We start from the raw sequence: 16868 nt of genomic DNA, 5'->3' as shown, positions 1-16868 counted from the left end.
ATCCACAGCAATCGCTCCTTCTCTTGTCCAAACAAATAACGGCAGCGCTGGTCCACCATTTTACCGTGGACTTACACTTTGTGTGTGTGTGTGTGTGTGATGCGCGAAGTGCGCATGCTCCGTGCCCTTACTCTTCGCGCCCGCATGTGTGTGTGATGCGCGGAGTGTGCATGCTCCGTGCCCTTACTTTTTTCGACAGTTTTCCCCTCGGGGCTTGCCGTAGATAGGCATGCGCACTTCGCGAGTGTTACAGTTCAGTTTTGGTGAATGGTGGAGAATAAACAGTTAAAAAGGATTTCGTCTGCTCTCGTTTTTTTTATATTACAAAGTGTTTAAGCGATCCCGGCGAAAAATGCTTGTCCACATTAACAAGAGTGTGGTAACGTTAATTGTAAGATGGCGGGCAAGTTGTTTGTGACGTAGAACGTGGGCGGGCACGTTGTTCGCGACGTAGAACGTGGGCGAACATTATGCAAATATTTTACAGAGTGACGTGGATACGTAACAGAGTAAAAATAGATTTTCTAACGACTCGTTTAGGCGATTGTGAGCCGATTCTTTTATTTAAAAGGCAAAAACTTCATTTATCATGCACTGTCAGCGTCACAGATAGTGCAGATAGTTTATGTTCACATAAAGCTACATGACACTGCATGAAAGAAAATATTTGAAAAAGCATAATAGTGGCACTTTAAGGATTTTGGTTTGGTCCAGTTTTCTGGAAGTTCTGAAATAATTTGGGGTAACATTTTGAGAACATGTTATGGGAACATTTCAAGACTTAGGTTGTTCAAATTGCACCTGTTGGTAGACTAACTTTTCATCTGTAGAAAGTTAATACTCAACACAGTCTCCATCACAGGCCATACATTTGCACCATCCTTAAACCCAACTCTCGAATTCTGTTTGAAAATCCCCTTTGCCGCAGTTGATCTCCTGCTGAGTGGTTTTTCTTCAGTGCTGGTTTCCAATTTTTAAACTTCTTCACCCATTTGTGCATATGGTATTATCTCTTGTCAATGGTGTCATCTTTGTTAACATTCTGCAGTGCAGTGGGAGACCATCAATAAAAAAAAAGGGAATTTTCAAAGAGGATTCAAGATTTGGGTTCAAAAACAGTGCAAATGCATGGCTTGTGAGACTATGTCGAGTAGCACCTTTGTATAGACGAAGCGCGATATCAGACTAGGGGTGCGCTGATCGACCGGACGTCGACTGGAATAAGCTGAATTTTGGTACAGATCGGTAGTTTCTCAACTCACATAAACCGATATTACTGTGATGACACAAAATACACGAGTCGAAAGCCACATCAACATACAGGCATCAGTCTCAGGATATTTTAAAGACATCCAATTTGCAATATCCAAAGATTTTCTGAAGCATAACCATGTGGAGGACCGTCTGCCAAAAGCTTTAAAAATCGTATTTGCCACTTGAGAACAACGCAGCGTGAATAATCTGAGGATGAAAATTTATCCGCCAAGGCAGCAGCTAAATCGGCCCTCACTCACCCACCTGTAGCAGAAGCCCTCAAAAAGCTCGAGCCTTACTCTGCTGAGAGTAAAAAGGCTAAAACCATTATCGCAAAAATAATAATGAAGAGAGAAATTAAGAGCGCTTTCCAGCTCTGGCCGCGCTATTCAGCATGGCTGCACACATTCTGGATGATAAGAGGAATAGACAGTCTTTTAAAAAAGCAGAAATTCTGATATTTATAAGAAATGCCTGCCCTCGCTGCTTAATAATGAGTAGCCATGATTGACTCGCCGAATACAAAGTCACTGATGTCTGAACAGAGTTTCACACGTTAATGCAGATTTGTCCCATATAACGAGTGATTATAGTGGGACAGTCACATTTTAGATAAGTTTTCCTGGTTTTTGAGAGCCCCTAGATGCTAGTTAAGTGATGGAGAATTTTTTTTTTTAGTCGAGCATTAGCTATTCCACTGGTTTCAGTTTCTTTATCATCTACATAAAATAATTAGAGAGTGGAATATGTTGCACATGTTGCCTTCCAATAAACAAAGCTTTTATGCATATGATACTTTCCCAGATCAAACTATATTTGTATTTATAAAACATATTTAGAAATAGTAAATAAATAAACAATAATACACAATAAATGGAACACTTTAAATGTCAGATTTCAATAATCCCCATGCATGTGTGAACAGAGATCAGTAACCAGCCACAAACTCCCTAAATGGAGCACCATTAATTATAATTATGTCCATTCTTATTTGCATTATTTTCAATATAGCAGTAATAGAGTTTTAAGAACTATATTTGTAGGTTCTAGCAAGGTTGTTAGGCAAGGTTCTGTTAACGTTTCACCAAGGTTTGTAAAACTTAAACCAAAAAAAACCAAAACACCTTATGGAGTAACTATTAATTTCACAGTTTAGAGAGAGATTATGGGGAAAAAAACACTTTGTAATTATGCCAAAGTTAAGGCTCATCAATATGCAACATTCAGAGAGACTGAAAATATGTAATTTTACCATCAAAACCACTAGCATTTGCCTGGGTGATGATGATGATGATGATGATGATGATGATGATGCCCTGTGATGCAGTTTATGTATCTCTTGTTTTAAGACTTCAGCCTCCCTGGTGTGTATCTGTCGTATGACAGAGGACAGCTGATGGAGAAGGGATTAGATACTCACTCTTCGCTGTCAGTGACAATGACATTAGCCAATCATGGGCATCTGTAAGCTCACACTTTCCTCTAAAAGTGTTAGATATATCGTCCTGTGGGGCAGAATGAGAAGCAGATTGAACCGACATGTTTGGCTGGCTTTATGCCTCTCAGAGGGAGCTCACTGTAGCCTTCGCCCGTTCCTGGGTGCTAGCCGTGTTATGAAAGCTGAGAGCTTGTTGGTGGATGGGAGGGGGCAAGGAAGAAAATGGGGTCAAAAGTTAAATGTGACTATTAACTAAAAATATGCAGCATTTCCTTTTCTAAAAGACAAACAGATGACAGTTCTGGCTTCATATTTTTTTTCACAAGCCCTAAGCAAATGATTCACAGGGCGGATTCACTTTCGGTAAAGTTGGCATGGAGTAAAAGGAACTGCTACTCTCACATCTTGTGTCCCTTTCATGAATAGCTTTTCTACCAGGTTAGTTTCACTCGTGGTTGCTCCGCTATTCTATTTGATAAGGCATGCGTAGTGTTTGCGTGTCTCCGGATGAAAAACAATCATGACAGAATTTTTTATGAGCCTGTTTGGCGTGGGCATTTGATGAGAACCAGTGTACCTTTTCCATTTTTGTGCTGAACATCTGAAACCTAATATCAATCCAATGGTAATATTCAGACAACAAACAATCTGATATTTGTAATAGAACAAACGTCATTTTAGAAAAATGTCTCATACAAATGCGGTAGATACAAATCAGTCAAAAAAATCATAAAGGCCATGCACCATGAATTATGGCTGTACCATAATGTTGGCACTGCATAGTGTCTTGTTTAAACAGCCTAATAATGGGTAATAGCATTAGGATTTAGCTAGTGTCAATAATGAGTCACTTTGTATTGACTTCGTCTGAGCTGAATGTCAAAGGGTGAATTTCATATTAACCTGGTTATGCAAAAACAAGCATTGATGTTTTCCACCTAAACCTATAGGAAAGTTACCATAAGTAAAGCATAGATAAGTCCGTATATACTTATTAAGTATAAGTACCTTGTGAGCTCACTGGTAATTGTACCATGATATTTTTCACAGTACCATGTTGCTTATTTGCTAATATAATACAGCACATGTGGTTCTACCATAGTACATATTTTGGTACACTGGTACATATAGTGTAGCACAGTGCAACAGTTCTACCATGTACCATAGTATGCACAGTACTCTGGTGAATATCATAGTATTATTGGGTACTACAGTGGCTATCAAATCTCAGCATACATATATGTTAGTAGATAGAATTGCTATGGTACAGTACATGCAGTACCATCTTAGACACCTGCAGAATGACAGTATGGTAGCCACCTTGGTTAACAATAATACTATGGTATTCACCAAAGTGCTGTGTATTAACCTTTGGATGGATTTTATAACAGGCAAAATGGCACTGCCATAAATGTTACTATTTGGTAAATGTTACTATATGTATAACATATTGACAGTATCATGGTACATAGGCAGCACAGTGGCATATTAGACAGCACTGTGGCCTGGCACCTCCAGGGTCAGGGTTCGATTCCCGCCTTAGGTTTCCTCCGGTTTTAGAAATTGGCGTTCCCAAATTGTCCATAGTGTGTGTGTGCAATGAATTGGTACCCTGTCCAGAGTGTACGCTGCCTTATGCCTTAAGTCATCCCTGGATCGTGTCCAGGGCCCCGCAAACCTTAACACAGGATCGGTCTGGTACCATGATACGTGTTTCATACCATCCTATCGAAAAAATACCAGGTAACAGGTACAACTGGACTATCTTGGTACCCATGCCATGGTAAAAATTCACTATCTTATGCACCAACTAATGCAATTGCTTTTGCCTCAGTGTGTAGTCAGGTGATAGAGTAAGGATTTAGATTTAGTTAGGCTTCAAGGTCTGGATTGAGTTTAGAGTGGACTCACCTTGCAGTGCCTCACTGGCGCGGTCTAGGTCTCTCTCTCGGTGAGAGAGCTGCACCCGAAGTTCAGCAGCGGAGAGCAGCTCAGCTGAACAGCCACCTCCACACTCCTCCAGCTCCTTATTCAGCATCTCCTTCATGCGCTTCAGCTCAGCTACCTCCTCCTGCAGAGCCAGCACCTCCTCACGCAGCAGCACTAGTGACACAAAGAGGGAGAGGAAATAAGAAAAGCGAAATAGTATATACCGACGATGTCCTGTTAGCTTTATAGCTCTATACTCTCATAATTCCTATTCATTCTCTTTTCATTATTAAAGAACCAATTAAATGGCAATTAAGAGCTGGTCAGAGTGCATCAACCTTCATTACATTAGAGACTGCTGGAGGAAGACTGGGTTAGGATTATTTAACACTATGTCCATGTGTGTGTTTTGGATTTGACTGAGTGTGTGTGTGAAAGGTCCATTAAAAGCTTTTGTAACAGCCGTTTAGAGATGAAAGAGATGGCGATTATGACAAACGATTACTGAAAGCCAGCTACTTAATGCAAATTGCTTCAGTCTGCTGAGAACTGGAATATGTGAATATATTAACAACGTCACTGGGTGCCCTGTGCACGCACACAGCTATTTAAACAGGTATAGATTAGCTTTTTCCCTACTTCATGCAAAACGATCTTTTAAAAACATATTTTGCATAATACAGAACTTCCGGAGGTTAAAGGTTAACCATTGAGGTAAGACGCTCCGAGGGCGTGCGCATGCATGAATGTTAACAGGGTTTCAGAGAAGTGCTCGCTGCTTCGGTGACATCTCTGCGATTTAGTTGAGGGGAAAACTGTTTCACTATCGATCCATCTCTCTCTCTCATTCGCTTTCTGATGCATGCGCGTGCTTACAAATGTGAGTGTGCTTGGCGCCGGACGAAGGGAAAAATCAAAGCTGGATACAGAGAAGAAAGAAAGAAAGACAGAATAGAAAGAACAATGTGGCACTGCTATGTGTATTTTTATCTATTTTTATTGAATGCTTAAAAAGCATTGCCATATTTGAGTTTCTTTTTAATTGTATACAATAACAAAAAAAAAGATTTATAGTTGAACATTTGCAGATCATGAAACATACCTCCAACAAATTACATTTGCTTAGTGTAATTGATGAGAGATTTTGAGGAAGTTGAGGAACATCTGGAATGTTAAAAATGATGGAACCATCAACCTAAATAACTAAAGTACGTAAATAAATAAATAAATAAATAAAACAACCTGAATTCTATGGCTATGTTCACATTTTTTTTAGCTTATAATTCACAAATCTGATGTTTTCCAGCTTCGATCTGAGTCAATATCGTACGTGGTCCATGATCAGCTATATATCCGATATATAGAACAGTCAAATCGGAATTCATGCTTTTCAATACTTTTTGCCTGTGAGCATGCACAGGGCGCTGAGGTCACCAGCCAGCACCGGCAGCGGGGGATTTCATAGCAGCGCTAGCAATAGCTGATAAAACAGCTAAATCGAGGCGTCTGGCTTTCTTCCTTCTTCTGGACCGCAACAAATACAGCCGACTAACTGCTTGCCGTCATCCAGAGCAAAACTCCAGGCACATTTTTTGATAAAATCTCATCCATTGTTTGAAAAGAATAAGCGATCGCACAAACTCATGACGTGTTTCAACCCAGATGGCGCGATCAAAGACGTATCGGCGTGCGCACACGTGCCATTGCCGAGGTGCTGTCAAAATCGGGTCACATGTTTATGAATTATGAATGTGAACTGTTATGACATACAAATGCCATCTGCCCCCAAAAAAATCTGAATTGAACAATGTGGCAGGTAATCTGAAAACACGGCCTATGAGGCATGGATTTTGAGGCCTTCGCTAATAAACAACAATATTTCCCATCAACCTGGTTCTCACTTTCTCACACAGCTTTCAACAGATCAGATTGCAGGACAGGCCGCTGTCATGGACCGTTTTTCCACCATAAATTTTCAATCAGACTGAGGTCCGGACTGTTTTACAGCCATGACATTGAGTTGAAATGCCTTTTCTTGAAAAAAAGCTTTAAGACTCTTTGCTCTATGGCGAGAGATACAAGCATCCTGAAAGATTGTTGTTTGCCTACACTAAGCCTATTTGCTATCACCAGAATGGGTAAAAGATTGCAAAATTTCAGTGCACTGACTGTTGATGTAATACTCGCACCTCACCTGATCCTTTACAGTACCTACCATACAACCCATCATCATAAATGAGAGGGGAAATTAGATTGTTTTTCAGGCAGTCATCTTTATATATTTTATTAAAAACAACACACACACAAAAAAACAACCTTCCAGCATCATCTCATGGGCCGATGCAGATTCATGAATATCACTTTCATCCAATCACCCACACTGCATGATCGCTTCTCTTTATCCCACATATGCTTTTTTTGCTTCTGTTTACAGTAGGTGTTTTTTATTGGCTTTTCTAAGCACAAATATGCTTCGACAGCTTCCTTAGTCTACCTGTATGTTTTTTTTTCTTTTATAACCTTTGCATTTTGTATCAACCTGACCCGAATATTATACTCAGCTGACATAGGAAATAAAACATACTCCATACCCCGTGTTGGATTTCCTTCTATTGTTTCAAATAGGCAATTCTCAGGTTTGGGCCATGAATACTTTTGATTAGCCACGTCCAACTGCTCAAACACACTGCAGGCAAATTTGCATTTTTAAACTTTAGCCGGTGTTTGTTTTAGAAATGCAAATACAAGGCGATTCCTTAATGCTTTCGTCAATGTTAGGTTATTACATATTTGCTCATCTGAAAACTTCCACAAACACATATTTGATCTGAAAAGAAATATGCCTTTCAATAAAATTACTTTTAAATTTGTATGTGTGGTGATTAAATATTTTTTGGTGAAATATTGCCAAAATTACTTAATTTAATGTAAATAAATTAAAAAGAATAGTAATCATTGGCTGCACAGTGGCTTAATGGTTCACCCTGCGGGCCTCACACCTCCAGGGCTGGAGGTTCGATACCGGCTTTCACGTCAGTGTGTGTGGAGTTTGCATGTCCTCCCCGTGCTTGGACATGAAGATTAGGCTGATTGGCATTTCCACATAGTATGTGAGTGAGTGTGTGCGTATAATTGTGCCCTGCAAACCCCATCCAGGGTGTATCATGTCTATTGCCCCGAGTCTCCTGGGATAGACTTCAGGCTTTCAGCGAGCCTGTACAGGATAAGCGGTATAGAGAATAAGTGAATGAGTTTTTCAACCACTGCTAATAGGTACATCAAACTCCATATATGAACACTAGACATAAAATGGGTGACCCTAAAGAGCTTAGTGCCATTACTTATAGGATGCCAGTTCGGAAGGCGTTTCATAACACGCTATTGCTATTGTGTCCAGAACATTGTCTTAGTGGAAGACTATACATGTATTTTAGAATATTATTATGGGGAAAAAAAAATTTAAGTTGAAAGTTAGAAATTAGATATTGTGGGGACAAAAGGCTGATTTATAAATGAATTATAAAACTGTTTCCTATCCAGGGATACACTAATGAGCCGAAAACACAGCATGAAGCTTCAAGCTTTCAGGGGTTTATTAATTTTCCTGCGATCTGTGATCATACTCATTCCTTTTACTTTAAAACATCCTAAAGCAAAAGTGGACATCGTTCAAAGACCTGATAACTAATAACTGTGACATGTCACAGCATTCTTTTTTTTTTTTGAAATACCAAAAATAAATGCTCACACCATGTGCTTTTAATATGCGGAGACCTAGGATATGAACAGCAACAAAAAGGTCAAAAAGCACCTTACAAGCATAAAATAGAGTTTGACACATAAAATGGTTTGAAATAACTGCTTCACCTTGGATCCAGACTCTCTGAGGCTCCATGACAAATCAGACTGAATGCGGTTTATAGCACTGGCTGGCCACGTTGATTCATCACGCTACCAACCTTTCCTGAAAGCCCGAGGGACGTGGGAACTGTTATTATGAGACCTTGAGCTTAACAGTGACAAATACAAAATGAACAAGTAGCATAAATCTGATCAGTTCTACAGCACTGCCAACCTGCCAAAACATGAGTCTCTTATCTTGGACATGTAAGCGAGTGTGTATGTGTGTGTGTCTTTTTTCATGAAAGTGCTCGTTGCCCTGGTGACATCCCAGCCGTTTAGCTCTGGAGAAAACTATTTCTCTATTGATCTCTCTCTCTCTCTCTTGCATGCACACACTTATAAACAATCCCTTCATTTACAGCCCCTTAATGGACAGTGTGTAATTTGAGGATCACTACTTACACAGGCGAAGAGCACAATATGGCGCCAGCGCCGGTTATAGTATGAGATGGTGTTTACCAGAGATGTTTACGAGTATTAAAATCCAACTTAAAGTGAAGTCTCGAGTCTTTACCCTAGAGTCCAATTTAAGTCTCGAGACTTTATACTCGAATAAAAGACAAGTACAGTACTAAGCCAACAGGAACGACAAGAAGAAAAAAGAAAAAAAGGGTTTCCCCTTTTATAGATTAACTATATATATATATTGAAGAAAAGGCTGTGAATAAAATTCCAAATACAACATTAAAAAAGTCCTTGTTTGGACACTTGGGAAGGGCATTTCAAGATAAAATGAAATATTGGCTGGGAACTACGCAACAGTTATACGTAGATTACACTCACGTACACACACCGCACGCTCAACACAAAAACAATAGTGTTAAACACAAAACCCTATCACACAGGGTAACATGAACAGCTCCTTCCCCCAAAAAACACACAGACAGGTCTATGGATTATTTCTCTTCCACGGCACAGGAGTCATGTTTCACTGTGTTAAAGAAGCATGGCTGAAACTCTTCAGGATTAACCTAAGATCGATTATACATACATATATACATGTCAACGCATAACCTTATAAGAGGCAATAAAATTTATATTCCTCATATAACAACGGATGAGTAATGCAGCTCAACAGGTGCTTGTGTGAGTTGATCATTTCACTCATATCACAACAAATCTTACATCATGCGAAATGTGCGCTGACATCAGCCACGCTGTAAAGATTCTGGTAATGATTATTTTTTTTAACGTCATACTAAAATCTGAACATACATCAGTGACAGTAAGGCTGTCTTAATCATCATTCGGCAGGTTTTTTCGGCAGGATGCCACTCCGGCATTGCTTTAGTCTGAAGAACAGCACTGTTGTTTGTATAATGGCAGGTGACTGTCACATACAATTCAGTACAGAGACACCTTTGCAACACTTGTCAAACGATTGCACGGCCCACATGTATTATCATCATACGGTCGTAACTTCACCATTTTTCTTGATAGGGCCGTATACTCCGGCTGAACAAATGCCATCAAACTTCGTAAACCCTCCACCTCGTTAAAGTTAATGGAGAGCACGTCCTTTACTATAATCTTTGCGATATGTTCTGCATATTGACTGACTTTAAGAAAACCAGTGGCTCTTTGTTTTTTAAAGACAAAAGTGACAAACTGTTATTCATGGTTAGCCCTGTGGCCTCCCACCAAGGAGAGTTGAGGGTTTGATTCCTGCCTCGCTCTGTGTGTTTTCAAGTTTTCAAGTTCTCCATGTGCTTGGTGGGTTTTCTCCAAGTACTTTGGTTTCCTCTCACAGTCCAAAGACATGCAAATTAGGTTACCAAATTGTGTGTGTGTGTGTGCCCCATGATGGATTGGCACCCAGTCCAGGGTGTATCGTTCCTTGTGCCAAAAGTCTCCTGGTATGGGCCCCAGGCTCCCATGACCCTGTACAGGATAATTGAAATTGAAGATTCTATAAATACTATACATTCGTATAGATACAAACAAACAGTAAACGATGAGAGCCTGCATACATTCCTGTGTGTGGTGAAAGCAATAATGAATGACCGTCCCCTTACCACTGCCACGGATGACCCCACAGACCTGGAGCCCCTGACACCCAACCACCTGCTGCTGATGAAAAAACAGCCAAACTTGCCTCCTGGACTTTTCAAAAAAGAGGACATTTACGCACGACGCAAGTGGAAGCAAATCCAATACCTTGCCGACTTATTCTGGACGCGATGGGTGCGTGAATACCTGCCCTTGCTTCAGGAGCGCCAAAAATGGTCTCAAGTAAGAAAAAACCTCTCAATCGGAGACGTAGTTCTAATAATTGATGAGTCTTCTCCAAGAAATTCATGGGTCGTCGGACGAATTACGAAAGTGTTCCCTGATAAAAAAGGACTTGTATAGATATGTATAGATATAAATATGATACTATACATTTTAACACACATACAGTATAACCAACATGATAATCCATATTTGACCTTGACATAGTTTTAAATGAATAAATACTACAAAACTCCGAGACCTTACTAGGTTGGACTCCTGTCTGCCAAGAGGATCAACTCAAAGTTTAATAGCTACCGACCAAAAAAAAAGACCATTTTTTTCTTTATTTGTCCCATTTTATTAAGTCTGACCCCATGTCCACCGATTTCTGTTCTTGGCAGACAGATGAATCACAGCAGTGGAAGTCCTGATGTGGTCTTCTGTTGTTGAAGCCCAACCAAGTCAAGTCGAGTGGCTTTTATTTGCCATTTCAACCATGTACAGCTGGTACAATACCCAGTGGACTGGATCAATGCTCCCCCAGCACCATGGTGCTACATAAAACATAACGTAACTAGAATAGACTACAACATACAGTAGGACTGTGCAAACAACACACGACTGCACAAGTTACTACTAAAAATAAAAGGAAAAAAAAGACCAGCAGCATTACACCGTTCTAGTATAAATAATGTGCAAAAGGATATTGCAATGTAATATTAAAAAATTAGATAAACACAGTATTTTCTTCCAAGTCCAGCAGCATTACGGCATAACAGAATATAAGTTACATGGCCAAGTATAAGTGTTTTATGTGTGTTTTTGTTGTCCAGGAGTCTGATGGCTTGGAGGAATAAACTGTTAAACAGCCTGTACATGTGGGCCTGAATGATTAGGGGTACCTTTTGCCAGATGGCAGAAGAAGAAGAAGAGTTTGTATGAAGGAGTGTGCATGGTCATCCACAGTGCTGGTGGTTCTGTAGATGGTATAAAAATGATAAAGGGAAAAAAGACCCCAGTGATCACTTAGGCTGTCCTTACTAAACACCGCAGGCTCTTGCAATATAAAACATTGCAATTTCCGAACCAGGCAGTGATAAAGCTATCTATGGTGGTCCTTATAGCCAACCTGGAGAACGTGATAAGGACAGTGTGTCAAATGGGTGTTTCTCAACCTCTGCAGAAACTAGAGACATTGCTGTGATCTCTTCACTAAAGACCTGGTATTCAGGGACAAACTGAGGTTCTCTACCAGGTAAGCAGCAATTAATTTGATGTTCTTGATGATCTCCATGAAGGAGCTGTCAATGTTCATCAGAAAGCGGTCATCCTGCGCTTTTCTAAAGTTAAAATCTATCTGACAAATCTTTCGTTTTGTTCACTTGTAGAGACAGGTTGTTGGTTCTGCACCAGTCTGTTAGTCACCACATCTCCTTTCTGTCTGCTGACTTATCCCTGCAAACTTGATTATGTGATTATAGCTGTGAGTTGAAGCACAGTCGTGAGTCAGCAGATGGAAAAGTGGGCTGAGCTCACTGCCATTGCAGGTTCCCAGCGCTTAGTGTGATGGTACTGCACCTGATCCAAACTGACTGAGGTCTCGCAGTCAGAAGATCGATATTCCAGTTGCATATTCCAGAGGCAGGAGTTGAGACCCGTCAGAATCAGCTTTCAAATCAGATGAGGAGTGATTGTGTTGAATGCTGAACCCACTGGAACAAATGTATCTTTTTTTGTCCAAGCGAGCGAGTGCCAGATGGAGAGTGGTGGTGGTGGTGGTGGTGTCTTTTAAGCAGGGTCTTGATGTGCCTGCATGTGGCATGATGGTAGCCTTAAATATGGTTACAACAGACGACATGAAGATGACAGTGAGAACTTCTGCAAGTTGGCCTGGTCATGCTCTAAGCACTCTGCCAGGAAAGTTGTCCGGTTCAGCAGCCATCCATGGGTTGAGTTTGCGTAAAGTTGTCCTCACATCAGCTGTGGTAAGACAGTACCTGGTTGTTGGGAGGAGGGGTGCCGTTTAGCGTATCTGTAAATGGGGCACCATTGTCGTAAGATTTCAAAGGGTTTGAAGTGTCTGACAAATGGTGCTCTAATTTAGCATAATAGAGATGTGGTCTGAGAACTCTTGGTGGGGGACAGGGCTCTGTGTGGTACGTGCCAGGATTATTTGTGTAAACGACATCCAACATGTTCACCCACCTCATAGCAAAGACCACATGTTGACAGGATTTGGCCCATCACTAAGATCATCTGCGGTTGGCTTTTAGAGCACCACTGTTACATTAGCTGGGGGAATGTACACTGTGAGTTTAAGGACAGTGGTGAATTTCCATGTAAAAAAATTTCCATTTTTCAAATTCTATTTTGATGTAAACACACAAGTCACACACTGAGCCGCATTTCTATCACTGCTGAATAAAGCTATTGCTGAACCACGTCTGCATAAAAAAACAAAGATGCAGCAGTCCTAAACTACGTAATCCACAGGAGTCAGATGTTGTCCAGAGAGCAGATACTGGAGAGCAGGACGGACAGGAAGAACCAGCTGGGGTTTGCTTTTAGTCCAGAATGGACCTCCTCCCCCCTCCCACTTGCCGTGCTTCCGTTTCTTTATACAATACTCATGACTTCCCCCACCAATAGCATCAACTGAGATGGTGTACATTAGCTGCTCCAGCAGATCAATGTAGTCGTGTCTGGCAAGGGCAGCCATGAATATCACCTCTTGCCATAAATTCTAAAGTAACCAGGTGGCCTAGGACACAACTTAGCACCATTTTGAATCCAGAATGGCCGCTTTGTGCTGTTACCGCACCACAATGGTGGATGATCTCCACCTCAAAGTTTAATGTTTTGTGTTCTCTGTGGTTAAATGTTTTGTGTGTTCTGAAATGGTTTTCTGCTTACCATAATTTTAAAGAATGATTATCTGAGTTACTGTATCCTTTCTGTTAGTTTGAACCAACTGGATATTTTGGATATCTAGCTGTGACCTGAAAAAAGCATTTTCAGCACTTTGATGTTTTTTTTTTTTTTCGCTTTAGTTTTTTACACAATTCTGAGTACACTCTAGACACTGTCGTGAACGAAAATCCCAGGAGATTAACAAATATAGAAAAACTAGCACCAACAATCATGCCATGGTCCAAATCACTGAGATCACATTTTACACATTCTGATGGCTGATATCGATGTTACCCGAAGATGCTGGCCAGCATCTGGATAATTTTGTGCACTGCACTGCTGCCGCATGATGTGCGACTGTATACTGTATATACAGGATGGTCCAAAAGTCATAAACCATGGGCAAAAATGTATTAATCAGTATAAATTACAGCAAATGCTCAAATTGACAGTCTCTGACAATAGATCAGAACCCAGATCTCTGGATGAATTTCAAGGTGGGGCCTCCATTGATTGGACTTGTTTGTCCAGTGCTTGATCTTAATAGGATTTGGGGAGTTCAGAGACCGGTTTGGCGCCCTTGGGCTGTTCTTCCGTTGACCCTGTTTGTGGTGGGTAGTGGTGCACTGGGTGGTGCTCTGACTTTTTTGCCAATTTATGTTACAAATGGCTTTTCTGTGGGATTAGACCGGTATGGCATGCCTTAGGTACCTGCGGGCATGGGTGAGCCTTGAGTGCCTATAACCCTGTTGCAGGTTTGCTAACAAACTGTACGATTGACAATCAATAATTTTTTTATGTTTATGTTACGGCTGGTCGTGGTCAGTATATCTATGTATCTTTTTTGAAGGTGTCTTTTCTGTCCTATACATCAATGTAGGTGATCCAGGATATTTAATTTTCTTCCCAAATACTTTTCACACTGCAATTCTTCTGTTACCATGGATGGCACTCCTGTTAAAGCAATGATGTACTGCTGTGTTTACACTGGCGCAAGCAGGCACATGTTGTGATGCGTCACTAGATTTTGGGGAAAGGGCAGGTCCATTGCGGGGCAGGCTATAGCTCAAAATAATTAAAGGAAATAAAACAAACACCATGTGTAGGTAATCATGATCAAGCCCTCAAGTGTTCAAGTTACTACTGACAGTTCAAATCTAGTCATGAGTCATAAAAGACACAGCTCTATTGTAGAGAAAAAAAAACGAATGTGAATGTGACTTTATGGAATGCCCCATGTCTGAACCGTATTGAATGTACCTGCTACTGCTTTGCTACTGTGCAAACCCTGGAACTGCTTTGCATGTAAAACAACTCTGTGAAGAGTAAACTCTCTGCACTGTTACAGTCATGAGAACATTGGGCTTACACCAGTATTCCACATATTTTTGGTGAAACTGAAGGCTGAAAAGTCCTGCAACAAGCTGATGATGTGCTTTTTTCCCCCATTTTTTTAAATAAGTTAGAACATATAATATTTGATTACGGGCAATTGGGTTGACCACATATGTTCTATTAAATATCTTGTAATTCTGATAAGCATTCTGTTTGGAAGGAAATTGCCTCCTTTCCATTTGTTGGCTCTTCAAATGTGCTAAAGTTGCAACACAAATCACACAAACATATTTTAAATTTAAAGGAAGAGAATTGTCATATATTTAAAAAAAAAAAAATATATATATATATATATATATATATATATGCGTCTATGTAAGAAGACAAGCATTTGCCACCACTGTCAACTTTTGAAGAGCAAGGATAAATATATAAGAAAATCACAACTTTTATATCACTGTTTGCAGATGTAGTGAGTTTCATTTCTTGAAAATACAGTACTGTGCAAAGGTCTTAAGCCACCCTTCATTTCCTTATATTAAATTTAATTCAATTATGTAAATTAAATTAAAGAAATGGGAACATCCATCAGCATCACCAGCATACTAATCACAGGCCTGATCATCTGTCATCATCTGCATCTGTTTCTCACTGGTTCAGGCTTAACGTTAGATGTTTGTTTCATGCTGGAATGGTTCATAGGTCACTGTGCGGCTTAACAAAAAAAAAAAAAAAACATTCCGCTGTAACTGAACAGGTACAGGAACTGGAATGAAAAAGAAAGCCAGAAATCAGAAGTAAAAAAAAAGAGCTTCAGGAAGCCTGGAAAACCATTCCTCAAGGCTACATTAAAAATAAATTTTTGCTCATTGGAAGCAAAATATAAAGAAACGAAGAGTGGCTCAAGACTGTTGCACAGTACTGCACAAACATGTTCACGTCCACTCATGCGCAACTCATATGAGTTATCTTACATCCTTGCCTGGTTGTATTTATCAAACAATCATTTTTCATTCACTTATTGTCTATACTTTATTCTATATATGGAATACACCCTGGACAGGATGCCAATCCATCATAGGGCACACACACTCACACGCTCATTCACACACCATGGGGAATTTGGAAACACCAATTTTGGGAACACCAATTAGCCTAACCTGAATGTTTTTGGACCACCAAACACGGGAAGAACATGCAAACTCAAATACACACAGACCCGGAGGCGCATGGCGACAGTGCTAACCACTAAGCCACCGTGCTGCCTACAATCATTTTTGTCAGTAAAAACAGCCTTGGGAGAGGTTACGACGTAAATGAGACACAGACAGAAGAACTGCACTGCTAAGCTAGGTTAGCAAGACACACAGACTAGACAGAGATCCACTGCATGCTAGGATATTAACTTAACCTTTATACTTGACATTTAACTTGGAGAGGACTGAACGCAGGCGGACCGTATTGCTTTTCCCACAGTTCATTTTCATAACGTGTTTTTGTGCCCAGGAAGATAGTTCTGCTTCATCTTTTAATGGAAGTTGTCAAAACTGACACCCGCTTTGATATGAGGGGAAAGAGGGGCCTTGCATAATTTGCCGGGCCTATGCGACTGGCGTAGAGAGTAGGGGTGTAAGGGTACAGGATGTTTGGTTTAGTGCAGATTGTGATTCAAGCGCATGTTTAAACAATGTTTTCAAAATGTCACAATCGATTACGACATCTCAATTATATATATATATCAAGTCAAACCAGGACTAAGTGTTTCCTTAATTTTTTTTGTGCAGTATGCATATATATATATTTTTTTATTTAGACATTAATGAGTGCTGTAAAAGAAAGAAAGAAAGAAAAAAAGAACATTTCTGGCAAAATATCCATTAATAAA

At 40.2% G+C, this 16868-nt stretch overlaps 1 protein-coding gene across 2 annotated transcripts in view; it reads right to left on the bottom strand.

Moving 5' to 3' along the window:
• LOC128530390 (kazrin-A-like) overlaps positions 1-16868 on the bottom strand; it is a 65222-nt gene that overhangs the window by 11846 nt on the left and 36508 nt on the right. For both annotated transcript variants that reach the window (XM_053504317.1, XM_053504318.1), the window contains exon 3: positions 4604-4795. In XM_053504317.1, the coding sequence (XP_053360292.1) occupies positions 4604-4795 (192 nt within the window). The remainder of the gene's footprint in view (positions 1-4603; positions 4796-16868) is intronic.

The sequence above is a fragment of the Clarias gariepinus genome, chromosome 9, assembly GCF_024256425.1.
Source record: "Clarias gariepinus isolate MV-2021 ecotype Netherlands chromosome 9, CGAR_prim_01v2, whole genome shotgun sequence".
NCBI lineage: Eukaryota > Metazoa > Chordata > Actinopteri > Siluriformes > Clariidae > Clarias > Clarias gariepinus.
This window is presented reverse-complemented; position numbering and strand designations above follow the sequence as displayed.